Source organism: Elgaria multicarinata, chromosome 2, assembly GCF_023053635.1.
Source record: "Elgaria multicarinata webbii isolate HBS135686 ecotype San Diego chromosome 2, rElgMul1.1.pri, whole genome shotgun sequence".
Classification (NCBI taxonomy): Eukaryota; Metazoa; Chordata; class Lepidosauria; order Squamata; family Anguidae; genus Elgaria; species Elgaria multicarinata.
In genome coordinates this window covers 120,946,847-120,974,803 of record NC_086172.1, presented here as the reverse complement: position 1 = coordinate 120,974,803, position 27,957 = coordinate 120,946,847, and the positions used below count along the sequence as shown (strand labels likewise).

Sequence of the window (27,957 nt, the reverse complement as noted above, 5' to 3'; positions counted from 1 at the left end):
CTCTTCTGCAATTGTAATGAGCTGAATTACATGGGAGGAGAGGGGTGACCACATGGTCTGTAAGTAAAAACTTCCCTGTTCATGTGCTTGAATGGGACAGCGTCCTCTAGTTTATTTATTTATTTATTTAGAGTATTTTTATCCTGCACCTCAGCCAAAAGGCTCTCGGAGCGGCTTACAATTTATCAATAAAGAAGACAGTCCCCACCCTCAGGCTTACATTCTAAAAAAGACATGACACATAAGGAAAAGTGGATGGGGAGGGAAGAGGGAGAAAATAAAAAGAAATTAAGGAGACTGATTAGGCTGGTGGGAAGGCCCTGCTCCGTCCTCTCATCTCCCAATGGAGGGGCAAACCAACAGCTCCTTCTTCTTCCCCACAGGGTGAAGATGGCAGTTAGCCCTGGGGGCGGGGGGGAGTCCAACTGAAGCAGCCTCTGATGGTCCCTGCCTGCTCCAGTCTCCCTCGCATCTTCTTCCCCACAGGGTGAAGTTGGTGTTTTGTAGCACAACTTTGGCTGCACACAGCAGGAAATCCCGAAATATTTCAGAAGACCGGGATATCCAAGGGTGATGTGTTTTTTTAAAGCAATAACTGGGGGAAGGAGCAGGAGATATGCAGGAGGCTCACGATGTCATCAAAATGACCTGCAAATTTCCACGAGTGGCCAGTCATAAGCATGTTATAAATTGCTAAGCAGGCAGACATGCTAGTCCCGTGGTCATGTTTTCCCCCTCTATGATGAGAAGTTTATTTCTATTTAAATTATAATAATTATTTTTAAATGTGCATCTATACATGCACATTAGCATATGCAAATCTTATACCAATCAGTGTTGTCTTTTCTCTTTTTGTTGGTGTTGCAGAGAGCTTCGGCTATTGGGCGGTACAGAAATGCAATAAATAAGTAAAAAGTAGCCACCCTATCAGTAGAGAGTATCCTTCTGCATGTCCAGACTGGTTCCTTGCCTGCCTGCTGTCTCCTCTGCTTTGGGCACCTGCTGCCTCTCCAGGCATTGTGGGCTGGACTTTGTCAGCACTTTTTCCTTGTCCATGCAAAGCTTGTGCTCTGTCGTTGAGCTGTGGCCCCTTCCAGATGCCTGCTAGGGATGCAGAAGCTGCATATCACGGATGGCCAAGCCAATGTCAACCAGCACTCTCCTGGAATAAAGCTTGTCGCATGTACCAACATGCCCTATGATTGCAGCCCCTACCATTCTAGCTTTTCCTCTGTCCCTTCGGTGATCTAGAGATGGTCTCCCAGTTTTCCTGATCTACCTTTTCAAACCCACTTGAGTATCAAGAACCTATTGCTCACAGGCAAGCAGGAACTTCCAAACGCTTTTCCATCCAGGGAAGACACCATCCCAAGCAAGAACGTTTTTGCCAAGGGAGAGTGAGCATCATGCAGGTGCATTGCATTGCACAGGTGGCATTTCTATAGTGGCCAGAGTTGCCTTTGCCATTACCTCCTCTCCACTCCAGGCCCTAAAAAGTTCTGCTTAAACTTTTGCTTTCTTTCCTCTGCTGTAATTTGAGCAGGATGAATTTGCATAGGGCTTTGGAGATTCAGAATACCCTCTACTGTTCACTGGACTTTCTGCAGGGCCACATTCAACAGCTGTTTCTGATCAAATGAGATGAAGAGTTAACATGGAGAGCACTTCATTCCCCCTGCCCCAAAGTGACTGACCCTTCCTATCCCACCAAATACCAGAAAGAGAGAAAGAGAGATTTATAAAACATTAAACAGACTGTAAACACAGCGTGGGGAGTGAACGTGGTCCGGCTGTCAAATACACACATCGTGTGGATCTGCATTTGTAGGCACAGTGAGTTCAAGCTGAATAAACAGAGAAGGAAGTTTTGTGTACATGCTTGGCTTGCGTCACTGGCTTGTTTCCTACAAGTTCCTTTTTACCCACCACAAGTGGAAGGAAGATCACCCACATTAGAGATCTCTCACTTCACAGGGGACAGCTGGAAGGTTGTTGGCGATGTGAGAGAGAGAGCTGCTTCTGATCTTCCAAACTGACCTGTGCATAGTAAATAGGGTCTCAGTGTCACCTTTACCAGCCTCAGACCCTGTTGTTTTACCCAGCTGATTGACTTCCAACCCCAGACATGTCTAGAAACATCCACACTATTCTACAGACCTCTGAAAACATCCCCATAGCAGCAAAATGACCGTGGCAGGGGTGGGGAGATCAGTAGTACTTAAGGCACTCCTTTAAGCACATACTTTAACGTACTTGGGGATCACACTCTAATTCACCTATGTAAATAGAAAACTATCCCCTAGGAGCCCCCTTCTGCCAGGGTCCGGGGAGGGGTTGCTGCATGACTGGGACCCTGGCAGAAGGGGGTATTTTGAAAACTGTTCTTATTGCTTTCAGATCACCACACTTTTATTCCTGCTGGGTTTATGTGCTGGAGTGTTTTACTCTTTGCAGCTGATTTTATCTTGCTGATCTTATTCATTGATTTATTGTTTGTATTTTTATGTTCTGAATGTATTGTACACCATCCAGAGAACCTGAGTTATTGGGTAGTTTAAAAGCATCATCAATCAACCAGCCAAATAATCAATCCACATTGCTGGCTAGAAGGATTTGAGCACCTCCGACCAGCCTCATGCAACCGGCCACTCTCCAGTTGGCCTCTCCCAACGGGAAAGGCTGGCAGGAGAGGGCGTTGTTGTTGGATAACTCTGATTGGAGGTGCAGGATGCCTCTGACCAAGATCATGAACCAGTAGAAGAGAAAGCTGTAGTGAAGCTGAGAAGGAAGGGAGCTGGCCAAAGAAGAGAGGCTGCTAGCCAGATGAACAGGTGCGGAGGCCAAGGGTTCTCCATCCCTGCATTAGGCGATGGCATTGAAGGCAGTTGAATAAAATGCTGACTACAGCACTCCCTTGTGATATATTCTTTATATATAAACCAAAAAGCTTTCAAAAGAAAGGGATCACATACGAAGGCCACCTCAACATGCCAAAACAAGAGACAAAGCTTGGTCAGATTTAGGTCTCTCCATCTGATGTTAATCTCAGCTCCTTCAGTGCTACCCTGGATTTATGATGTTTGGCAAAGTACCAGCAACAGGCTCTGCACTTTGAAGAAACTAGGCAAGTAGGAAGAAACATCAGCTCGACAGGAAAAAAAAGAGCTTTCCTTAAACAGAATCGCTAGGGAAGGATTACATGGTTAGTAGATGACACACAGATTGCGTCTTCTTTTGGAAACTGGGCAACTTGTAATTACTGAATCTATTCCATTGTAGAATGGAAGCTTACAAGTGCCCCGGTGTACCTCAGCATCAACCAGATGGCAGCTTCCTCCCCATGACTCATTTAACAGTGCCGTGCTAAACAAAAGCGGTCAATTAGGTGCCTCTAGGAAGGGGTACCAACTACTACAAGTGTTTTGTTGTACAGTTTCTGTTTTGGATTGCATTTTGTCACTTGTGCTCATCATACCAATCCTATCTACCATTTGGATGAGCAGTAAGGAAGGAGATCGGGATGGTCCCCATGTGGGCAGCCTGCAAATTTTAAGCATAGATTTCCAGAGCCAGCATTTTGTGTTCAGCACTCAAGCAACACTCCATCCAGAGATGCTTTAAAGGTCCTCATTCCCCTTTGCTCTGTTAGTGTTTTTTTTTTTTAAAAAAAAGAGTTCTTAGTTATTTCAAATCAGCAATGACTAAAATAAGAAATAGTTAACTATTGATGTTATCATTTATCTTCCACCCCACAAAGGCCCTTTCATTTAGAATGAAGGGCCTGAAGCAACCCGAATGTGAACTTTGGATGCTTGGATTATCACAGGCATTCCAAGTGCAATGGACTCACCTCTTCAGGGACAGGCAACCTTTGCAGTGGGTTAAGGTTCAACATGGGCACTATATTAGCTGGCAGTTGGGCCTCTGGAGGTTCTGGCGCCATGTTCTGCTCCTGCTTCACCATGATGGAACAGAGCTTGTGCTGGAGGGACCACATACCATTTTCCAGCTCTGAAGAAAACACACACATCAAAGTCAAATTGTACAGAGCTTTATGGGGATTTATCAGTGTAAGATGCATGTGGTGTGTGTGTGTGCCTATCCCTCCAAATGATTTCTAATACAGAGGAAAAGCTTCAGTAGTGGCAATCTGGATGTTTCTCTTATGTCTAGTCAGCTTTGTAATTAGTGCTGATGTTTCAAAAGGGAACACATGTTCTATTAAACTCTAACAGTAGGCAAACTGGTACCCTCCAGATGTTTTAGACTATAACTCCCATCAGGCCCAGCCAATATGGCCAATGGACAGGGAGTGCGGGACTTGTAGTCCAGAACATAAGAAGGGCCATGCTGGATCAGACCAAGGGTCCATCTAGTCCAGCACTCTGTTCACACAGTGGCCAACCAGCTGTTGACCAGGGACCCACAAGCAGGACATGGGTGCAACAGCATCCTCCCATCCATGTTTTGTCGTAACTGATGTACATAGGCTTACTGTCTCTGGTACTGGAGGTAGCACATAGACATCAGGACTAATAGCCATTGATAGCCTTCTCCAGGAATTTATCCAATCCCCTTTTAAAGCTATGTAAATTGGCGCCCATCACCACATCTTGTGTAGTGAAGTCCATAGTTTAACTATGTGTTGTGTGAAGAACTACTTCCTTAAATCTGTCCTGAATCTCTCACCAATCAGCTTCATGTGATGACCCCCGGTTTTAGTATTATGGGAGAGGGAGAAAAATCTCTCTATATCCACATTCTCCACACCAGGCATAATTTTGTACACTTCTATCATGTCCCCACCACCTAGCCTCCTTTCTTCCAAGCTGAGCAATCCCAATAGTTGTAACCTTCCCTCATAGGGAAGATAAACAGTCCCTTGATCATTTTAGTTGCCCTTATCTGTAGTGTTTCCAGCTCTACAATCTTTTTTTTAGCTGTAGTGACCAAAATTGTACACAGTATTCTAAGTGTGGTCGCACCACAGATTTGTATAGAGGCACTATAATACTGACCATTTTATTCTCAATTGTTTTCTAATAATGCCTAATGTTGAATTTGCCTTCTTTACAGCAGCCGCACACTGGGTTGACATTTTCATTGAGGTGTCTACCACAACCACAACATCTCTTTCTTGGGCGGTAATTGCAAGCTCAGTTCCCAACATTTTATACTTGAAGTTGGGATTTTTTGTCCCAAAGTGCATCACCTTATATTTCCTTACACACATCTGCCATTTGGATGCCCACTTTCTCAGCTTGGAGAGATCCTTTTAGAGCTCCTCACAATTCCTTTTTGTTTTAGCCACCTTAAATGGCTTAGTGTCATCTGGAGGGCACCAGCTTGTCCAACCCTGCTCTAAAATGACTTGATATCTTTCTCCTCAAGAAAATGACTAACATTTAGTTCAGTCTTCCGCAGCCTGGTGCCCTCCAGATGTGTTGGACTATAACGGATTTACCACAAAATACAGATTATCCCTGGTAAACAGTAACAGATGGAGTGTATGATAGGGTTGTTGTGAGGACTGAGCCCATGCACACAAGTCTTAGCTTCTAGAGAAAAGACATTATATCAAAGTAATCCTGTATAAATGCGTTCCACTTCAAATGCCTTGGACATTTGAATACCTTGGACATTTGACAGAAAACATAAAGGCTATGTGTGTGTGTGTGTGTGTGTGTGTGTGAGAGAGAGAGAGAGAGAGAGAGAGAGAGAGAGCGTTCAATGGGCACAGACTGCTGGGTGATGTGGAGAGCAGGGAATGGAAAAATAATGGAGGGAAAGGGTAATGTAATGGAGTATCCTGGCAATTTCCTCCAGCCGACAAGCGTTTTATTGCACGCTCATTACTGGGCACTCACGGATTTGCTCAGGTCCTTCACATGACATCATCTGCCCCTGCAGCCTTCAGCCCATCCTCGCACAACAAAAAAACCCTCTTTAAGTCTGATGTTTTTTTAAACTCAGAATTGCTGCTCTCTCCTGCTCTGTGCAGGAGAAGCAGCGCCGTTAGAGCAGTGGACTCAATGGGCCTTGTGCTCATTCTGTACTTCCTCTTTTGAAAAGAGGAAGTAAGTTGAGGAATGAAAACACAGGCTGAGAAGCGAAGGTAGGGAGCATGTTAACCCCGGTGTGATGGAGCTTTTCATGTCTGACTGGATCACTGCAACATTTTGTCACAGGTAAGTAAATAATTGCATTAGAAATACACAATGCTCAGCATTTTCCACTCGTCCCTCCTCATTCCTTTTTCGTTGTGTGTCATGACTTTTTAAATTGTAAGCCTGTCTTGTTTAATTTATTCTATGTAAACCTGTTCCTCAACCTTTTTGGCTGAGGAACAGCATAAAAATACTTCAAATAAATGAATAAAATAAAAATATAGGCGCCTATAAAGAATCCCCTGCCACCCAGAGGAGGAGTTCTCTTGTAATGCAATTCCAGGATGCTCCTGCTTTCTTCCACTGTACATCAAGAGGCAGAAAACCTGTGACATGTGTTAGAGCATTAAAGGAATTTATGGGAGGCTTTTAGAACAATGGCAGGTACAGACCGAATGCACAGCACATATAATGTCATGAGACACATATCTCTTTCATTGTGGGTAAGAGACATAGCATATACCTTTGTCTGTGATGAGCTGGACCCCCAAATCTCATAATTTAAATACTGATGACCATTTTAACAGATGATAGACACATTCTAGTTTAAAAGATAATAAACACCATTGCCCCAGAAAGCAGCCCCCTCTTTTTTCTCCTCTGTTATGGATTGAGATCCAAGCTAGAGAAAATGGAGGCAGATCCATCTTTTCAAATCTACATCTGCCCTAAACCTCTATAAAACAGGATGAGAGGGGGATTTAAGAACAAAGGGGACATGGGGGCATGCTAAACCTAGCCCTTCTTGGGACTTAACTGTCACACAACCTCATTTTGTTTGAGCTAGGTTCCTTCCTTCTCCCAGCTGAGAGGAAGGACTGTGGCGAAGAAAACAAGGGGAGGAATGAACAAGATTATCTACTTGGGTAACCTTGTTTCCCTTTAAAACTGGACTCTCCTTTGCTTTACACATGATTTTAAAGAGAAAGATCTGCCCCTTTTTTGTCTAGTTTGAGCCCAAGAGCTTTATTCCTGAAGGAAAGGTACAGGAATCACCCCCTCTGACCTGGTCTTCCAGTGTAAGAGCCAATGTGATGTGATGGTTAGAGTAGACTAGGGCTAATGCTACACCCTGTGTCAAATCATTATGAATGTGGAATAAAAATCAGGATATAATGCTATGAAAAGGTTATATGGAATGTGCCCTGTGCCCAAATAGCTATCAGTGAACTTCAATACTGCTATAAAATAGTAGTGTAGATCTAGCCTAGGAGTGCTTTCAGATAGGAGGAAATCGCATTTCCTTACTGTTGCTCTGCTTCCCGCTTCTCTTCCGCATTTGAAACAAGCTGAATTATGTGGGAAGAGAGCAGCGGCCTGTAATATAAAATCTCCCAGCTCATATAGTTGAGTGGGAACAGCGGCCTCTAGTGGGTATTTTATAGCACAACTTTCAGAAGAATTGGGTTTTCCTAGGTTTATTTTTAAACGGAATAACCAGGAAAAGGAGCGGGAGACACACAGGAGGCTCACATGGTCATCAAAATGACCTGCGAACTTCCATGACTGAGCGACCAGTCACAAGCATGCTATAAATCGATGGTTTAAAGAAGCCCTATATTACGTAGTATTTTATGGGTTTAATTGTTGTGAACCGCCTAGAGAGCTTTGGCTATTAGGCGGTATAAAAATGTAATAAATAAATAAAATATTAGGAAGATATGGGTTCAAGTCTCCATTTAACCATGAATCTTGCTGGGTGACCCTGGGTCAGTCTCTCTCTCTCAGGAAAGAGATAAAAAAGGGAAGAGAAGAGCCTGAGCAGCTTGGAAGAAGGGAGGGATATAAATGTAGTTATTTGAAGGCAATGGGAGCTAGTGTAACGTAGCAATTAGAGCACTGGACTGGGGCTTAGAGATCTGGGTTCAAGTCCCACTTGGTTGTGAAGCTTGCTGGGTGACTTTGGACCAGTCACTGATTCTCAGCCTAACCTACCTCACAGAGTTGTTGTGAAGATAAAATGAAGAGGATCATGTCAGCCACCTTGGGTTCCTTGCAGGAAAGAAGGCTGCTTATAAATGTAATAATAATATGTAAACATGCGCTCACTCTTTCCAGCACTGCAGTGCATATCATTCCACCCATATGAATTTCCTCATCAACTGAGATAACCCATGGAGGCCTTCTCTATGTGCTGCAGCCTCAGAAGTTAAGCAGTGACTACTGGTGAGAGAGAGGTGGAATTCCGTCCCCAGATAGATATATTCACAATTGTCCAGTTAATTTTCTATCTGGTTAAATGCCAGATCATTTAACAGTAAGTTTTATTGCAGGGGTGGGAACCTATGGCCCTCCAGATGTTGCTGGACAATAGTTCCCGTCATCCCTGACCACTGGCCATGCAGGCTGCAGCTGATGGGGAACTGGAATCCAACAACATCTGTAGAGCCAGATAAAAACCCTGATTTATTTACTTTAACTTGTCATTTTACTGCTGGTTTGATTTATTTTAGTTGCTTTATTATTTTTAACAGATGATTGATCATGTTTTAGCTATATGTATAAGCTGCATTTCAGGCTTTTTTTTTTTAAACTGCAAAGTGGGGAATACAATAAATAAGTTATGATTTTCCCTTAAAAAGAAGTGAACAGAACTACCACTAACGTCTGCCACCACACACACACACACACTCTCAATTGTCTTTGAATGAGGATTAGCAGGCTGTCATGAAGCAGTTAGGTAGGGTGACCACATGAAAAGGAGGACATGGCTTCAGCTGGTGTCATTTGTATGCATGCCCTACCTTAGGGTGACTGTATGAAAAAGAGGACAGGGTTCATGTATCTATAACAGCTGCATTGAAAAGGGAGTTTCAGCAGGTGTCATTTGCATGCATGCAGCACCTGGTGAAATTCCCTCTTCATCACAACAGTTCAAGCTGCAGGACCCCTGCCCTCTTTAGCTAGATACAAAAGAGGACAGGGCTCCTGCAGCTTTAACTGTTGTGATGATGAGAGAATTTCACCAGGTGCTGCATGCATACAAATGACACCTGCTGAAACTCCCTTTTCAATGCAGCTGTTATAGATACATGAACCCTGTCCTCTTTTTCATACTGTCACCCTAAGGTAGGGCATACACTGCATCGCTGATCACCACAGGCTTCCAAAAGTCCTGCCACAGTTTCCCAAATGAAGGAGCACAATCTGAGCCTAAGCATATACCAGAAGTAGTTAAAGTTTGGCAACACAGTGGAATCAAGATGACAGGTTACCTCTGTCTGAGCCAGACATTTCCCTCTCTGACCATCTCTTCTTGAGTTTCTTCAGTGGGGAAATTTGCTATTAGAATCACCATTATGTAGTATTATATAGTGTCAAAAGGGCACTGGGCACACGCTTTCCCTGCTACTATTCATGCAATTAACACCATCTTAATTCAACCAATGAATCTGGGTGTTTAGAAGAGGATCCCTGTGAAATTTGAAAGTGGGTCTGTGTCAAGCAGGAGTGTACATTAAGAAACAGATTGTAAAAGGTTAGGAATGGAACAATATTACCCTATCAACACAGAAACTGGCCCAACCTGAAACAGGCTAAAGCCATATACCCTCATAAAAAAGATATCTCCCTCGATCTAAGTGTAAAAAGCTCCCTTAAGGGTGTGTCCGTTAGGGTGCATTTTATAAAAAAGCATCTTTAAGTTTCCTTGTCTGTAAAAGGAATGCGGGGTTAATTGCATGTTACATTTACATGCGCCACCACTTCTCTGTTCTAAATTCCCCTTCCAAGGTAGATCTTCATTAAAATAAACAAAGATCATTGGATCTCAGTTAAAAGTGTCTGCATGAAATGTGTAGTCAACTCCTGAGGCTCTTACCTATCAAAGATGCTGGGATTTGAATCAGAAACCCGCTGGGTATTGGATGCTTAGCTCTGCACATATGTTAGCCAGTGGCCCCATTCAGAAGACACCTTAAACCATGGCTTTAACCATGGTGACTAAGGCAAAAAGCCTTATTCACTGTGGTTAAAGCGATGATTTAAGGTGTCTTCTGAACACGGCCCGGCTTTCTAGCTTAATCACCATGGTTAAAGCCGTGGTTTAAAGTGTCTTCTGAAAGGGGCCACAGAAGGAAATACAGGTGTGCCTGTAGCTTAAGCTCCTGTGAGTGGCAGACAGTGTGATGCCTCTGGATTGGCCAAGTTTTCTATAAATACTGCCTCTGTACTCTATGTGCATGTAAATGAAGGCCAAAAATCAGTGTACTGCTTCCATTTCATCCCCTCTCATTTACCTATCCAGAGAGTAAATGTTGCTAATTGTGTTTCATGTCAAATTATTCTGAAATAAGTACATCCAGGTTCATTGCAAAATTAAATGCAATAAAAAAGAGGGAAACTGTTATTTTTCTTCTCCTGTCCCTTTCTTTTTGTTCCACCAAGCCGGATGAAGAGTTCTGCAGATCATGAAAGCTTACACATTTTTGTGGGATTTTGATTGGGCCTAATACAAATATTACCCAATAATATTATGACTTTATGTCAAAAAAGAAAGAAAGAAACTACTTCAGAAGGCAGGACAGGGCAAAGCAATGGTTTATGAGTAAGTGAACACAACATACAGTAGAGAGAGGAGAGCTTTCAGCGGAGCTCAGGTTGTGAACCTAGGTGTGAGAAGAGTAGAGATTAAAGAGCTATGGTAAGAGCTGGATTATGAGAAGTCCTTTTCAACAGGTTCCCACTTCACTCCACGGGCTCACTGGAGATTCGAAAGGAAGAAATAAGCTACAAACAATGGAGAGACAGCTGCCCCCTCCTGTACTAGGGATGGGACTCCAAGAGAGCAGGCTTGAGCAATCTCCCCTGGATACTATGTTTATATAGTCAGATATATGGGGGGGGGGTGTGTGTGTGTGTGTGTGTGTGTGTGTGTGTGTGTGTGTGTGAAACACAATGGACCTATGAGAAAGCCATTGATTCTCCAGAGTTGCTCAAGGCCACTAAGGGGAGATGAGCTATTAGGGAAATAGGGAAATGTCAGGGAAAGCTATTAAATGCACCATCTTCTTTTCTCATCTTGCCTTTCATGCTTCCCCGTGTAAACTTGTACTTCTCCATTCTACAGAGCCACAGTCCATTCACCATTGCTCAGAGCCAAAATCCCCACCCACCTGGCTCTGAAGGAATGCATTCCTATGTGAAGAAGTCCTATAAGTGGAACCAATAAGCAGCTAGCACATTACTTCCACAAGGACACAGGATTCCTGTTCATCCAGTTTTACAGGGGGCCTCCACCTTTCTGCTCAACTTTGGCTTGGGGAGGTTTGTACTGAGCAGAGGACCATGGAGAAAACTGATAAACAAGAAGGTTATGCATTCAGTTCTGGAATTCCTGTGCCAGGAGGAATGGAAATATGCACAACCTGTACCTGAGCACACGCCACATGATGTATAATAAGGATCATATACACTAACAGCAATCTCAATTCTCAGAGTACTGGTACTTAGGTATCCAGAACGGCACCATCCATGCAGAAGAGAGAGGTATCAGTAGACTTGGAGGACCTCCAAAATTTGCAGGAGTTCAAAATAGGTTTAGAAAAAAACTCTTGGGGCGGGGAGAGGTGAGCGCCCCCAAACGAGGACGGACTATGCCCAGCGGCCACAAAATGCTAACAGACTGTTGGAGAATGGGCAATGGGAAACCAGGGGGGAGGGGGGAATGGAATGGCATATCCTGGAAGGGGGCAGGGTTCCAGCCAGCCATGAACAAGAGCACACCACTCTGTAACATTTTCCCAATTTATCTTACTAAAACATAAGGATCTCTGGGGAATCCCTTGCCCTGCAGGCATGACTGAACCCTAACCCCTCACCTGCAGTCTGAAGTGGTACAGTCCAGGAACAGGTTTACCTCATGACTAGCTATTTCTCTAGAGTGGACCCACCCCTACAATGAAAGAAGAGTGATCTACAGAAAGGGGCTGTTTCTTTGCCTTCTCTCTTCTTGAAATTTGGTACCACTCTGCCTGAATAATCCCTGACCACAGCAGGAAAACCTATTCCTTGCTTTTACTAAAAGGAAGGCCTTTCTTCTCTTGTATACTGAATCTGTGCCATTCCCTTTTCAGGCTGACTGTTGTCCTTCAACCGCTGGAACACCCACATGGTCCCACAAATTACAGGATCTTCTGCTGGGATTGCTCTAAAAATATCCTGTCGTCATAAATTATCTTTAAATGAATTGTTTTAAAAATAGGCTTTGAAATGACTGTTCCTCTCCGCGTCTCCTGCGGAGAGATCCGCTGGTAAGAAAGAAAGCCACCTAGTCTTCCACACGCGCCAATAAGCACTGGCTGCAGGCAGCAACTTCCACTCTGTCTACGCCCAAGCCAAAAGTGCCAGAGGAGGCTCAGAGTTTCTGTGCATCCACACCCAGCAACCTCTCAGTTCCTGCCCACAGCTTGCCAGAGGAAAAAAAGAGGGGAAGTTGACACCTTTTATTAGGCCTCCTTCTCAGAGTGGGAATTTGACAGAACTTTTCCAGACAGGTAGCAGAACGTTAGGCCTTAATGCAGGCTGGTGGCTCCGATGTTAGTGGGGCAGTGAATCCGCTCCGGATTTCAGTCAGAACCACTCACAACTCTAAAGGAGTTATCCAAGGTGTGAAGCACTGTGACTGACACCCAGAGTGGATTCACCATCCCACTGACATCAGAGCCACCAGCCTCTACCGCCTTAAGGCAAGCACAGCAGCTTTGATTCCTGGAGCAGACTTGTGCTCTGTCACTCTAGATGGCAGGACGTGAAAACGGTCGAAACTGCAAGGAAGCAGATTTCAGGCAAGTATGAAGAGATGCTTCCTGGAGAGTCAGTGTGGTGTAGTGGCTAGAGTGTTGGACTGGAAATCAGGAGATCTGGGTTCTTGTCCCCATTCAGCCATGGAAGCTCACTGGGTGACTCTGAGACAGACTCTCAGCCCAACCTGCCTCACAGGGTTGTTGCTATGAGGATAAAAATGGAGAGGAGAAGAATTATGTATGCTGCCTTGGGTTCCTTGCAAGAGGAAAAAATGCCGAATATAAATGCAACAAACAGACAAATATAATAGAGCTGTTCAGCAATGCAACATTCCACCTTGGGAAATGATGGGCTGTCCTTCACTGGAGATATTTAAGTAGAGTCTGGATGGTCAACTCTCAGGGATACTCAAGTTGCTTCCTGCATTGAGCACGGGTTTGGGCCCAATGACCTCCCAGTTCCCTTCCAACTGTAAGATGCGATGATTCTGCTTCCACACAATCTGTAGTCAGGAGCTGTATGAGTACAGTGATCCCACACTAGCACAGAATGTGATCTACATTGGCCTCAGAATACATCTTTCTGCAAATCTCAACTTCCTTTCTTTTTCTTACATCTTTTCTTAAATAAAGCAAGTTTCCAGCTCTTATGATTGTGAAGATATGTTTAAGAGTGGAGTCAATGCCTAGTGAATCTCAGAAGCCAGAAGGGCTGCTGATTAATATTTCCTGATACTGGAAGGCAGGGCTTCAGCACCTGGTATAGCTCCTTGCCCCTTCCCATGATTCACAGAAGCAGAATAAATTATGCAAAGTAAGAGAAAATTCTGCAAAGGTGTTTCATTTGCATGATGTATACAGATCACCAGATTCTATTTTTCTTGGCACAGAACTGGGGGTGGTGATGACGTCACTCAGAACACAAACAGCCCTGCCTGTAGTTCAAGGACAGTATGTTGCCCACAATGTTCCTAGGGCTTAATTTGAACAGAAACTCACTGGGAAGCACCCCATTTCCTAGATGGAGTGTTGTATTAGCCTCCTTGAGCATGCAAAGAAGCAGACTGCTTAGACAGAAGAAATCTGCATCTCTGTAGGTCAGGTGAGCTAACATAGGAAGAATCTGCCTTAGACAGATTCAGACCATGGGTCCATCTGGCCCAGTATTGTCGGCACTGATTGGCAGCAATGGCTCTCCAGGGTTTCCAGCCCTACCTGGAGATGCCAGGATCAAACCTGGGACCTTCTGTATGTGGGGCATGTGCTCTGCCTCTGAGCTAAGACTCTTCCCTCAGCTTACAACAGATTGCCTCAGAAATAAGCCAAGCGGTTTTCTCAAAAGTCAGAAATAGCTAGGGATGTTTGACAAATTTGTTTCTGTTTGGGTTTTGATCAGGATTTACCCAGTTCATACTTCCCAGACTGAACATAGACTCAAATGCATTCTGTGGGCAAAGCCCATACCTTCCAAGGCTGCCATGTGATTTGCAGGCCTATAAAAATGCATTTGACAGCATGCATGCATTTGAAAAATGCACATGAAAAAAGTGCTTACTTTTAAAAAAGGTGCACAAACATTCTTTAATCAATGGGGAAGGATGTGTTTTAAAGAGATGCACAACTGATGCATACATTTCATGGGAAAATGTGCATGAAAATGCACACAAATTTTCAGGCAAAAAGAAAAAATAAATAAAGATTGCAAACTAATTTGGCCATGAGATGAAACGAGCTTCAAGGTGGAATTTGGGGAACTTTGATGAGCTCGTGTTTTACTTGCAATCATAGCCCTAGAAATAGCTCGGTTTCTTTCCCAAGCCAAGCCAGTCTCTGAAGACACCTGCCTCTTCCAGCTACAATTTAACTAAAGCCAGTGGCAGCTGGTGGCTCTGATGTCAGTGGGGCGGTACAGTACCTGGTATAGCTCCTTCAGAGTTCTGACTGGTGCTGACTGAAGCCTGGACCGGATTCATCACCCCACTGACATCAGAGACACCAGCCTCCGCTGCCTAAAGTCCACCAGAGCCCTTCCTCTGAGAATGCTAGCAGGATGTCAGAGAGGAAAGGGTGGGACAGAACACCTCTTTTCCTCCTACCTTTTTGTATTGCATTTGGAACGCTCTTACCAATGCTGCTTTGTGAGTTAAAGAAAAGAGGGAAGGTGCTTGTGGGATGCTAAGTGAGTGGAAACTGAAAGGGGGATTGGAGGGTTGCGTGTAAGATGAGAAATCTTCTCCAGCTTGGAGATGAATCCTTAGGAACTTAGGAAGGTCCCTTATACCATGTCAGAGCACAGTGTTGTAGTGATGGCCACCAACATGGACAGCTTTAAAGGGGATTAGATAATCCCCTCTGAAGTTGGAGAACATGAGTGGGAAGGCGCTATTGCACTCATGTCCTGCTAGTGGGCTTCCCATAGACAGCTGTCTGATCCTGCATGGCTCTTCTTATGTCTCCACTGATAACAGCAGCACGACACAGCTTCTGGTAAGCATCTCATCTTTCCCAGCCCTACCTGGAGATGTCAGGGATTGAATCTGGGATCTTTTGCATGCAGAACATGTGCTCTACCACTAAGCTACAGCCCTTCTCCATTGAGCATCTGAACAGAGCCCTGGTGGGTACAACTGTATAAACAGAGCGGTCTATTGCTGATGATGTAGACTCCTCAGCATGCATGGAGCTCTGCTCAGGTGTTCAATGAATGTGGGTAAGGAGACAGTTGGCAGCTGCCAGGTGTTCAATGACAACGTGATCTGGAAACCTCAAGAGAGCACAGTTCTATGTATCAAACTGTTTGGCTGGATACTGGTTCCTTTGGCCATAACAAGCATTAGTTGTATTTTAGACTGGATGTTCTAATGAAGAGCCTTTAAAAATGCCTATGTTCCATTAATTCTTCCTCAATATGGTAGATCAGACATACAGTGAATTAGGAGCAAACTGGGATAGATCCCCAAAGGATCTTACTTACTGCATAGGTTTCAGAAGAGAGCAAAATTTGGACAGCCAGCACTGCTTCAAAATATGGAAACATTTATAGCAGTGGATATTAAGAGTTGGTACTGAGAAGTCAGTTTATTGGACAAGATCCAGGATGGAAATAGCCAGTTATCACATTAAATGACAAGACAGTAAGTTTCCCCCTTTTTAAAACAGTGGGTTAGTGACTTTTTGCTGTGAGTCACACAGGCAAAATCCCTGTTTAGTCTGTTGTTGTAGACCCTGATGAGGAAACATAGGTCACTGTTAAGTCTGGTATACTTTCTTCTTATATCAGAGCTTTGTTTTTATTTGAAATGATCCATTTCAGCCCCTTTTATTATTGCTGCTGTAAACACAGGACAACGGCAAAGAAGGCAAGCTGAAATTGGCTTTCTTTAGTTTGCTAACATTTTCAGTATAATCGTATACATCTTTGTGTGGGATTGCAGCCTTATTCCCATATCCTAGGTTTCCTTTCCTGGGCTATTCCTTACCTGGTTTTAGCACAATCACTCAACTTCTTCAGAACGCTTCTCAAAAGGCAGTGGGCTTCCTGATAATAATGATACTCCAAAAGAAGAGAGAGAGAGAAGGACCAAGGCATGGACACCTTTCCAGTTTTGAGTAATTGGGTGTTTTGATTTTCCAATGGATAATTTCATGAACAGCTCTGTTATGATTAGGCAGATTCAAATCAGTTCAAAGTGAATCAAATTACTTGACCAGGGCCAAATTTAACTCTAACCCACTCCTCCCCAGCTTGGCATCCTCCAGATATTTTGGACGTACATCATCCCTGGCCATTGGTCACCATGGCTGGTACTGATGGGAGTTGTAGTCCAAAAGACAGCAGGAATACACTACTTTGGGGGAGGCTGCTCCAGCCCAACTGTACTGAAACTGGAGGCAAGGACAGCCCTTGTTTGCTAGCCAGAGGTCATCTGCTTCCAAGGGCATGGCCTCTTGGAAGAGAGCACACCCATCATGGCCCTGTCTGAGCCAGCTTCTCTCTTCTGTTAAGAGGACTGTAGGCCTATGTTTCGGGACCCAGCATGCGCTCACCATTGGCATTCTCTTCTGTCTTGACGGGCATGAGGGGGCTCTGTGGAGCCGAGTCTCCACTCAAGGAGTAGCTGTGCTCTGCCTGGATGCCAGGAGTAGGAGGATCCAGATCCATGTCCAGCAAAGGGTTCTTTTCAGCCAGCATGGGGTCGTCAAAGAAGCTGTTGAACAGTTCATTGGAAAAGTCCTCCATATTCTCGGAGAAGTGGTCGAAGTTCTCGGAGAAATGCTGAGAAGGGGACAAGCGAAAGGAGAGAGTTAGCATCACCTCCGTGAGAGACTAGAGGGCCTTCCACTGAAACGTATCTCAAGCCAGACACATCGGGAGCCAAATCATTTGGATGAGAAACAACTATATCCATCTTTTATTCTTTCTGTTTTCATAGCTACAGAACGCTGTTTTTTAAAAAACAAAAAACACCAACAGGCCAAAATCCACAATGACATATCTGCCTGTCTGTCTTTTATACCTTAATTTAAGCATCCTAATTTAATGGACTCCTATCCCCTCTGAACTGTCCTAGGTTTTACATGCTTGCAGGAAGCACTACTAGTATCACACTCCTAAAGCATGGAGCTGTTCTTTAAACAGCTGTTCTACCTCCTTTATTGGTTTAATGAAGTCCCACCAGATCATTCCTATCCACCCCCTAGAGGTTCCTAACCTGTTTCTATCAAGCTTTCCCACAATGATCTCTTAAGAGTACAATCCTATGGATGTTTAGACAGAAAAAAGCATCCTACATCTCCATAGGACTGTATCCTAAGTCTTTCCCCCACCTCCCCTCACAACTCCTCAAGGAATAGAACTCTCCCCACACACCTATTAGGCACTGAAGTTTGCCCACCTGTCAAGGACCAGTGGGGATTCCTTGCCTTCCATCTCCATGCTGCCACCACCACACACCTCATCCACCTTTCATGGTGACAAACACTTGAAAGGTTTGCTGTGGTGCAATTTTGGCCTTAGCTAGACGAAGGGTTATCCCAGGCTAATACCCAGGATTGCCCCTGTGTGTCTTGATGATGCACAGGGGATCCCGGGCTCAGGTAGACCGCGAGTGTGTGGCACTTTGAAGCGGCTTCTCCTGGCTGCATGCAATTACTCACGTGTAGCTGGGAGCCGCGCACAGGGCGCAGCGCTCCCCAGGAGCGCTGCACCCATCAGGGGCAGGGTAGGGAGATCAGGGGCAGGGTGGGGGGAGCGGGGAAACCTTTTTTAAAAAAACAGCACATCCAGCCCTATTCAAAAGAAACAAAAATGGTGGACGCAACGGGTCTTTTCTTGACCTCGTCGCGCCTGAGGTGTAGACTACGGTGAGAGCCTGCGATAGTTACATCACGAGCTCTCCCCTCGTCAGTCCCAGATTTTCAGGTAGGTCTAGCAAAGGCCTTTGTTACAAATCCACCCATCTGTCTAACTAAGCGTGGAAAACAAGGAAAACAAGGGTGGAAAACAAGGGTGGAAAGCCAAGGAAACCCCTTGCAAAATTAAAGGGAAGCTACAACACAATTCTGTTCTCTGCAGATACTGCCATTGAGATAACAAGTCTTCCCATATGCTCCTCAAACATCAAGATGCAGCCCTGTTCCCTTGGAGATTACATGAACAACTGTTTCTGCCAATTTTTAATAAGAATAAATTTAATCAAAATAAAAGGAAAGGGCTGTGACATTTTAATTTCCTTTAGGATTCCAGGAAGCTTTTGAGGGCCCAAGGAAAATATCATGAAGTCACATCATGTCTGTGAGTATTTGGCTTGCTGACAAACCAAAGTTCAAATATGGCTTGGTAACATCAATATGATTATACCACTAACATCCAATAAATAATTATACGACTAACATCCAATAAATACAAACAACATTTCCAATTATCCAGCTTCTAATTCCATTTAAAAACTCATTATTCCCAATTTTTCCATTTGGCACAATATTATTTGTTGGCAGAGGACAAAGGGATTCATTGACCAATGGTGAAGAACCTAGAAAGGGGGAAAAGATTATGGGAATACTTCACCCATTACATATTAGCTACACAAAAGTAAACTTCATGTGTATGCCCTACTGCATGAATCTTCTCCTTCTGCTGTGTATAGATCAATGGTGGGGAACCTGTAGCCCTTCAGATGTTGTTGCACTCCATCAGCCCCTGCTAACATGGCCAATGGTTGGGGATGATGGGTGTTGTAATCCAAAGTATCTGAAGGGAAACAAGTTCCCAGCTCCAGATGAATGGATTGGGAATTCCCCTGCCTAACATTCCTACTGCTGTGAAGGAAGATGCACCCCCCTTGGTGTTAGACACATGCCAGTCCCAGACTCTGGGGAAGGGGCTGAGGGACCAATCAAGCTGGATTGCCCTTTACTATGAGCTGAGGTGTGTTCTGCAGATGGCATTTTTGGCAGGAAATCTAAATTAGCCATCGATCAAAAGTGACCAGCTGGGATGGGGTAGTTCTTCCGAAGAGAAACCCCAAATATGTCTCCTTCCGCACCATCTAGGATTCTTGATGACCACAGTTAATCAGAATTGCCTTGAAGAACAGTTTTGATATTTGGAACACACTGAGCAATAACGTTATCTTCTTGAACCTTTGAGGTCTCCTCCCCTTTTGTTCCTACATTACAGCCATCCCTTCTCCCCATTCTTATGAATTCCATTTCTATTACCATTTCAATGAACATGTGAAGTTGCCTTAAGGACAGACTAGATGAGGCTTGGGGGAATCCATGAAGAGAATCTTCCATAGTGTTGTCATTTTAATAACATGGCAACACTATAGTGTTTAATAGTGTTGTCATTTTAATAACAGCTGAGAGAGGAGCCCAGTTCAAATGTATACCATAGCGAGTTCAATGGGACTTTCAAGTGTGTATAGAGGCACTCCCCAACTTGGTGCCCTCCAGAAGTTTTGGACTATAATGCCCAACATTCCTGACCATTTGCCATGCTGGCTGGGATTGATGAGATATGAAGTCCACAACATCAGAAGGGCACCAGGTTGGAGAAGGCTGGTGTATATTATTATATCCTTAGGAACACAACACCTTACATAAACAACATCTTTCTTAAGATCAGTCAATGTTCACAAGACAGTATGGAGCAACACATCACAAAAGATGGCAACCCTACTCCGTTTTAATATTTGTTTGTTTTTTAAAAAACTTTTCTGATTGGATTCCAGTTCTGCTGCAGAGCATCAATTAATTGCTGAAAGACAGCATTTTCAATGGGGCAGGATTAGGTATTTAACACAGGCCTGGTTCAGACAACACACTAAACCATGCTGCTTAACCACAAAATGGTTAACGGAATGCGTGCATTCCATTAACCATTTTGTAGTTAAGCAGCATGGTTTAGCGTGTTGTCTGAACCAGGCCACAGCGTTTTATAGGAAACACCAGGAAAAGATGTGTTTTAGTGTGAGGTGCATCCTTTCTAAACTCCACTCTGCAGCGCTATGCTTGCTTTAATACAGATTGGGGAAGAAAGGCCATTGTGACAAAATCTTTCAAGACAGACCTGACAGCAGAAAGATTGAGGGAGGAGCTGACCTGGGCACCCCGGATACTACAGAGTGCAAGTTCCTGTTTCAATACAAAGGTTTGTTTGTTCTGCTCTAGCACAGTATCATTGTGTAAACAGAAGCCAGGCAATATGAAGGCTGGTTAGAGAAACAACTATTAGGTCTCATTTATAAGCCATCAGACTTATTCTTAAAAAGATGGAAGTAATGGACTGGCATTGGAAGAGGATTATAGTTAGATACTACATCCTCAGCCACCAGTGACATAGGAGAAGCTACTACCAGGAATTATTTGTACACTGAACTACTACCAGGAATTATTTCTACACCAGTTATCAACACTGGTGAAAGCTTTCAAAATGCACACAGGAGCACTTACACCATGACTATCACAGCATGTGGAATAGCTAATAGAAAATCACCACACAAACTACAGAGCGAAAACAAAACAAAACAAACATCTTTAAATTTGCGAATGAACCTGGCCCTCAGATGCTTATGAGGGAGGCATACTTGTTTCCATCATCTAGTACTGAAAATATACTGCCTCTGGACATGGACACTCCATTAAGTTACCATGGCTAGCTATCACTTACGCCAAAATGGCCACTCACGCTTCGACTTTTTCATCTTTGTGCTCTTTTGAGAGACGTGCCTAGAAGATATTATAAAGGGCTATTTTGCTGATTGAATCTGGGCATGTTGTGTTGTTACAGCAAGGTGAACTCTGGCCAGTTAATCCACTGTAAACTATACATTTGTTTTGTGAGTAAGCCTTTATTTCCTGAAAGGGGGGAAATGTTTAGATTTGTTAGCAACCCGTGATATACTTTAGAAATCTGCCAGTTTTGTATTTGGCTGGAAAATAGAATGCAGGAATAGAAGAAGAGGATTCAGCAAAATATGTAGGGAGGAGACCAGGCAGCATTATCCAGTGTGACATGTTGCAGAAGTCATATTGTATTGCTGCTTCTTAGGGATTGATGAATCTACCAATTTTGCTTTCTGCCACATTTACATTTTTTAAATATGAAGTTCTTTCTCTCCTGAAAGAACTTCGGTAATTTCTTATAAAAAATGAGCTGAAATTAAATTCTCATTCAACTGCAACAGACAAATTCAGTTGGTGCAGCTATTCCCAAGCATGGAGAGGACCTGCTCTGTAGCTGTAAAAGACGAGGCACCTTCAGGGAAAAAATGTGGCAACCTGATTAAGCCCAACGTGGTTGAGGACACAGGGATTCAAACCTAGAATTTCAAGAGCTAAGCACTCAAAGCCCAGGGCCACATTCAGATCTTTTTAACCTCATGTTCTTTTCCTATGGAGAACTTTGCAAATCTTGGCAAATTCTTATCAAAACCAAACTGAAACAAAATTTTCACCCATCCCTATTTCCTGTTCCCTTCTGAAGAGGGAAAGGAGGCAATTGGGCTATAAATTACTGGGGGCCAATTTGTGTAAGCATACTTCACCTATAGTTGGTGAAGAGGAACACAAGGGAGCATTCAGTGGCCTGCCTCAAGGATAGTCCTCCTTTTCATGATGTACCTGGCTAAATATGGGAAGCCCTCATTGAAGCCCTGAGTTCCTATACCATGGGGGATAATACAACAAGAGGTTTTGAAACTGATTTTTTGAATTACCATGGCACAGGAACATCAAACCCACAGTTACTTAGTGCATTGCTTTTGTATCTTTCTTTCTTTCTTTCTTTCTTTCTTTCTTTCTTTCTTTCTTTCTTTCTTTCTTTATTCTGCCATTAGATTGAACTTGGTCAGTCCCACGTGCATTGCTTTTAAATGGTATGGTGGAGTTCTCCTAGGCTGAGTGTTAAACAGTGGGTCTCCCATGATGGAATGCTTTTCCATACAAACAAACACATTCATCTCCACACAGAGAACTAGCATGTCAGGGGGAAAGGTTCCTCTGTGACATGCTAGCTTTCTAGGGGAAGGGTATTTTACCCTATGGAGGCACATTCCATTGTGTGAACCTGCACCTCCAGCCTAAACTGGTACAGCCCAGACACAGGTTTACTACCTCAATGAGAACCAAGCCTAAGCATGGCCAGCCCAAGACATTTTTTCACCTGAAGCAAAGCTCAAATGGCACTCCCCCCTCCCCATTATGGCCAACATTTTAAAAAGCATTGCTGAACCATTCCCACCTTCATCTATCGTGGTGCCTGCTGCCTGCCGCAGGTCAATTCACCTTCCTGCAGGGCAGGACTGGTCCTGAGCCTAAGAAAAAAAATGATGTAAGGGAGGAGTTGAGGGTAAGTTCCACCTCATATTTGAGATGCTGAAAAGTCAGAGATAATTATAACATCAGGCCTGCAGCATCCTAAGGGGCTGTCACATAGAAGAGGGAAAAGACTAGGGTTCTGCTGTCCCAGAGGGCAGGACTGGAGCTAATGGGCTTAAGTAACAGGAGGGTAGATTTTAGTCAAACAATGGGACAGGAAGAGCAATTTGGCAATAGAACCAATTACATAGAGAAAGGCCTTATCTGGTTTACTGGAGGTCTTCAAACAGGCTGGCCAGCCATCTGTTGGGGTCTCTAACTCTGGATTTCTTGCATTGAGCAAGGAGTTGGACTTAGATGTCCTACAAGACAACCTCCAGCTCTATCATTCTACAATTCCATCCCCCCCACCCCCCATGGCATATTCTCTTGACCCTTTCACAAGTGCAAATGCTTCCTCATCAGTGCCAGTCCCTTTTCTCTCTAGATAAATTCTCATTTATTTTCTGGATTAATACTTAACATGGTATGTCTTAGAATGTATGTATGGGTGTTGTTTGTTTGTTTGTTTGTTTGTTTGTTTGCCTCTCACTCCTGCCTTAGCTAGATATAAGGTTTATCCCGGGATCATCCTGGGGTCGTCCCTGCCTGCTCCTGGGATATCCTGTGTGTCATTTACATGAACAGGGATGACCCTGGGACGATCGCGGGATAAACCTTAGGTCTAGCTAAGCCTAAAGCCTCCCTCTCACAGAGATAAGGGCTTTCTACACTTAAGTAGTTTATGCTCTGAGATTGTGTGTGTGTGTCTCGTTTGAATAGTTGCTACTACCACCAAGATCTGCACCTGCGGCGGCTCCACCCGCGCCCGCGCCCTAGGCTTCAAGGCCCACCGCAGCGGCCCTCCTACTCGTCGCGGCGTAGCCCCCGCGGCCCACATCGCCGGCGACGGCCAGGTATGGGCCCGACGCTCCAGCGCCATCCATTACCAAAGATTGTAAGAGGACCAGATACCCCTAAAGAAGAAAGTGCTCGTAGTATACACCAAATTTGGAAAATGCTACTTAATTTCAGGCAAGGGGTGAATCATAGTTTATGCATTCAGGGGATGAATCAAGGGTTGAACAGACTTGAAAGATAGTCAGCAACATCCCCTGGCAAGATGATAAGCTCTTGGCTAGCTCTTTTCAAAGTTGTTATCTCTGGTGGATGGAGTTTACACTGCTGCGCAAAACGCCATGATAATCGTAGGATAATCTGCAATGGTGTGAGTCTGAAGCACTCTTGAATTCTATACCTTTAGCATCAGCCAGCTCCCCACACACACACTTCCAGATGATGTTGGACAGCAACTCCCATCAGCTCTAGCCAGCATAGCTAATGGCAAGGGATTATAGGAGATGCAGTCCCACAACAACTCCAGAGGGCCACAAGTTGCACACCTAAATTTTTGCTACAGTACAATTTTATTGTATATAACCATAGGTTTTTACAATCTTGTTGCACCAACAACAAAAGAAAAACAATCACAAAGGGGAAAAGAAGTTGAACAGGCCACTCAAATCAATTCATCATGTGCACAATCTACAGACAGGGCCGGTGCCAGACTATTTTGCGCCCTAGGCAAGGCGAGCTACTTGCACCACCACCACCACCACCACCCCCAAAATTGCCAACTTCGTTTTTTTAGAACACAAGTTTTGTAGAAAAATTAAAAAGCACAAAACTTGAACTTATTATGTCCCCCCCCCTTAAAACAGCTAATTTGTATAAAACTGTGACCCTTAAAGGTCAGTACTGTGCCCCTCTGAGGTCTGTGCCCTAGGCGGCTGCCTAGGTGGCCTAATGGTAGCGCCGGCCCTGTCTACAGAAACAGTTTTCAGGCACCTTGCTCTGATCTTGTTAGCAACCACTGCAACCTGTGTGGGTTGAGCGTTTTCTAGCCATTTTGGGTGAGTCGGAAGAAGAGAGGCCCTGTGTAGAGGAGAAACTACAGCCTCTGAAAGACACTCCAGAATGGGCCCCTGTAACAACTGGGGAAATTAAAACATAATTCTCTCAGCTGTCTAATGGCAAAGCTCCAGGTGAGGATATGATACCGCCAGAATTATTTAAAACTAATTCAGACTGGTGGGCACCTGTTCTAGCAAGACTGCTCTCCTTCATAAATTCTTCAGGTTGGATGCCCCCTGGATGGAAAAATAGTGTTGTGTTCCCTGTTTTCAAAAAAAGTGATAAAACAAACCCTAGCAACTACAGACCTATCAGTTTATTAGATATTGATTCTAAATTCACCCTAATTTACCATCTACCCTGATGAAGCGTTTTGGAGAATGCGAAAACTTGCACAGTATTTTGTGGCCTTTGGGGTTGGCCTAATAAGGGCATTCTCTAATACAGGTTTTGGATTCCCCCCCCCCCCTTACAGCCAACAGCTTTGCTTTTTGTGTGACTTGGAGAATACTGAATTTATTTAGCTCTTCAATAGCAGTTTCCTACACTGGAGGAAGAGAATTTTATTCCACCTGAAGCTGGGACTTTACTCGCTGAGGGCACTTCTCCTTCAGCTACTAGGTAAAGCTACCCAATTTAGCTTCGGTTGACTTTTTTTTAACCTAATACCCCATCTAAAATTATCTCCAGCTTTGTTAATTAAAAAAACCTGTCTAGTTTCTCTCTATTTCTGTTTTTCATCTAGCAAGGAACGTAAGGATAGAGATAGATCTGGGTAACAGCTGGATTTTATTTTTCCAAAAATGGGGAATCAACCAGTGTTTGTTTCTTCATCCCAGCAGCAAAAGGGACCATCCTAGGCACAACCAGAAATCATCACAGAACCTAGTAAAGCCTCCTTTGAATGTCTGCAACCACCTCCCACATTCCATCTTAAATGCAGACTCCATGGCTCAACACCAGCCAGTGTTTTTTCTCCCTCACTGACAATTTTGCTTTATTTCCTTGATGAAGAGTTCTGGAGAACTTGAAAGCTTGCACACTTTTTTGGGATCTTTGGGTTGGCTGAATAAAGGTAATGCCTGAATAGGGGTTCTAGGACTCCTTGTTTATGAAGACAGGGATGGTGATCTCTGCATAAAACCCTGGCATACCTACTTGGAGACACCCTGAATATACAGTGTATAAACAATTCCACAACTAAACCAATAGCAGGAACTTGGAAGGTATCGCAGCAAAAGGTGCTGAAAAGGACAACCAAAATTTCCGGGGAGCTGGAATGCCTTCACTGCAAGGAGAGGCTATATCCTTTGGGGTTGTTTAGGGCAGTATCTAACAGAGGCCGACCATGTGTGGCCAGCCCTGCTGGTTCCTGCCAGCCCTGACTCACAAGCAAACCCTACTGTTTGCATGACAGATATTGTGCTTTGAGGGACAAGCTCCGAAATGAGTGGAAATGCTTGTTTCTGGAAGGGAAGGGCTCCAGCAACTTTCCCTCTTCCAGAAACTAGCATTTCCGCTCATTTTTGGGTTTGCCCCCGGAAGCATGACATAGGGTCCACTTAAGGATTGGGGCTGGTGAAGCCTTCCATATATGGGCTGGAATCAGCAGGGCTGGCCATGTGCAATAGGCCCCTTAGTTGGAGTGGGGGTGGATGATAGCAGATTATAACATTTTTCGCAGTATAGAGAAACTGGTCAGAGAGGCTTCCCCCCTTCTCTTGTAATGCTAGAACTTGATCTCCTCCAATGAAACTGACTGACAGTAAATTCAGGTCAGAGGAATGAAAGTACTTCTTCACATTACACATCATTAGATTATGGCATTCATTACTACAAGATTTGGTAATAGCCTCCAGTTGGATAGCTTTAAAATGGATGGAAGATGGGTCTATTAGTGGTTAGTAGTCACAAAGAAGTGGAGGAGGAGGAGGTGGTGGAACTTCCAATTTCAGAGGCAGTATGCCACTGAATACTACATAAGAACATAGGAAGCTGCCTTATAGCAATTTAGTCCATTCATCCATCTAGCCCAGTATCTAGACACTGACTGGCAGTGGCTCTCCAGGCAAGAATTCCTAGCTCTACCTGGAAGTGTCAGGGATTGAACCTGAGACCTTCTGCACGCAAAGTATGTGCTCTATCACTGAGCTACAGTCCCTCTCAAAGTTACTACTAGTTGCTGGGAAGCAACATCAGGAAAGAGCTATTGTGTACATAACCTACAACTAGTGAAATAATCACTGATGATGTCTAGGGTGTGCTGCAGAGATAATATTAATCACATGCTGGTTAGGACCCAACATTTCATAACAGAGAACATTATGGGCTACATAAAAACTTTAAAAGTTTTGATCATTCTCTTTTGCACTATGGTAACTAAGGACATTCTATGGAAGAAATGAATATTACTAGGAATAACACTTAAATTGGACACTTGCAAGGTTCTCTGTGGCAATGGAGGCCATAAGTAAAAGCACAAGGCCAAGGTTGTACAGTCTCATCCTGATCCAGAATGGTCTCTCCTAAATGATTTTGAAAACCAAATGAGCATCCTCAGAACTGAGTGATTTCAAAGCTGCAGAAGAAGGTTTTTGCAGCAAGCTTCATGTAGCAAGATCCTCGCTACGAATTCTGCCTACGGTTAAGGGTCCACCAGTTTGAGGCAAGCCAACTGTGAATGTCAGCAGCATCTTTTTGTAAAGGAAGCTGCTTCCAAATGGGGCCCAAAGTCTAAAGTACAAACTCCATATCCCAGCCATTGGCCATGCTGGCTGGGGATACTGGGAGGTAGTCTAACACATCTGGAAGACAATAGGCTATGGAAAGCAGCCTTATACAGTGTTCTCTTCTGTTATCTCCTTTCTTGCTCTCACCCGTGTTTGCTTTCATGCTTTCCCCTCCCCCCCCTTATTTCACAGCCAAGAAATAACATAAGATGTGTTCCCAAAGCAGTATTACCATAAGGGCAGCCAAGGTTCACCAGGCCTGTTGTGGGGCCATGCCTATTTCCTGACCCAAGCCAAAGCTTCTGGCTAGCTCAGCTCTTTCCCATACAGATGGAGATAAGAGGAGACACGGATCTCTTGATACCACATGTAGTGTGGGCACCACTCTCTCTAGCACAGACTGTCTTTCCACAGGAAAATCTGTTCACGTTTAAGCTGCCTCATTCCTGAGGCAAGCATGTGAGGCTGTCAAGTCATTGGCCGTGGCACCCGCACTCTCCCAGTGACAGATGCACGATCGGAGGAGCCTTCCAAACATATTTC

The 27,957-nt window shown here is 44.1% G+C and overlaps 1 protein-coding gene across 1 annotated transcript in view; it reads right to left on the bottom strand.

The window, feature by feature from the left end:
* Positions 1-27,957, bottom strand: part of CREB3L1 (cAMP responsive element binding protein 3 like 1) — a 98,771-nt gene that overhangs the window by 23,027 nt on the left and 47,787 nt on the right. Inside the window, exons 2-3 of the mRNA XM_063117461.1 lie at positions 16,958-17,186; positions 3,851-4,011 (exon numbers count right to left, since the gene is read on the bottom strand). Coding sequence (XP_062973531.1) covers positions 3,851-4,011; positions 16,958-17,186 — 390 coding nt within the window. The remainder of the gene's footprint in view (positions 1-3,850; positions 4,012-16,957; positions 17,187-27,957) is intronic.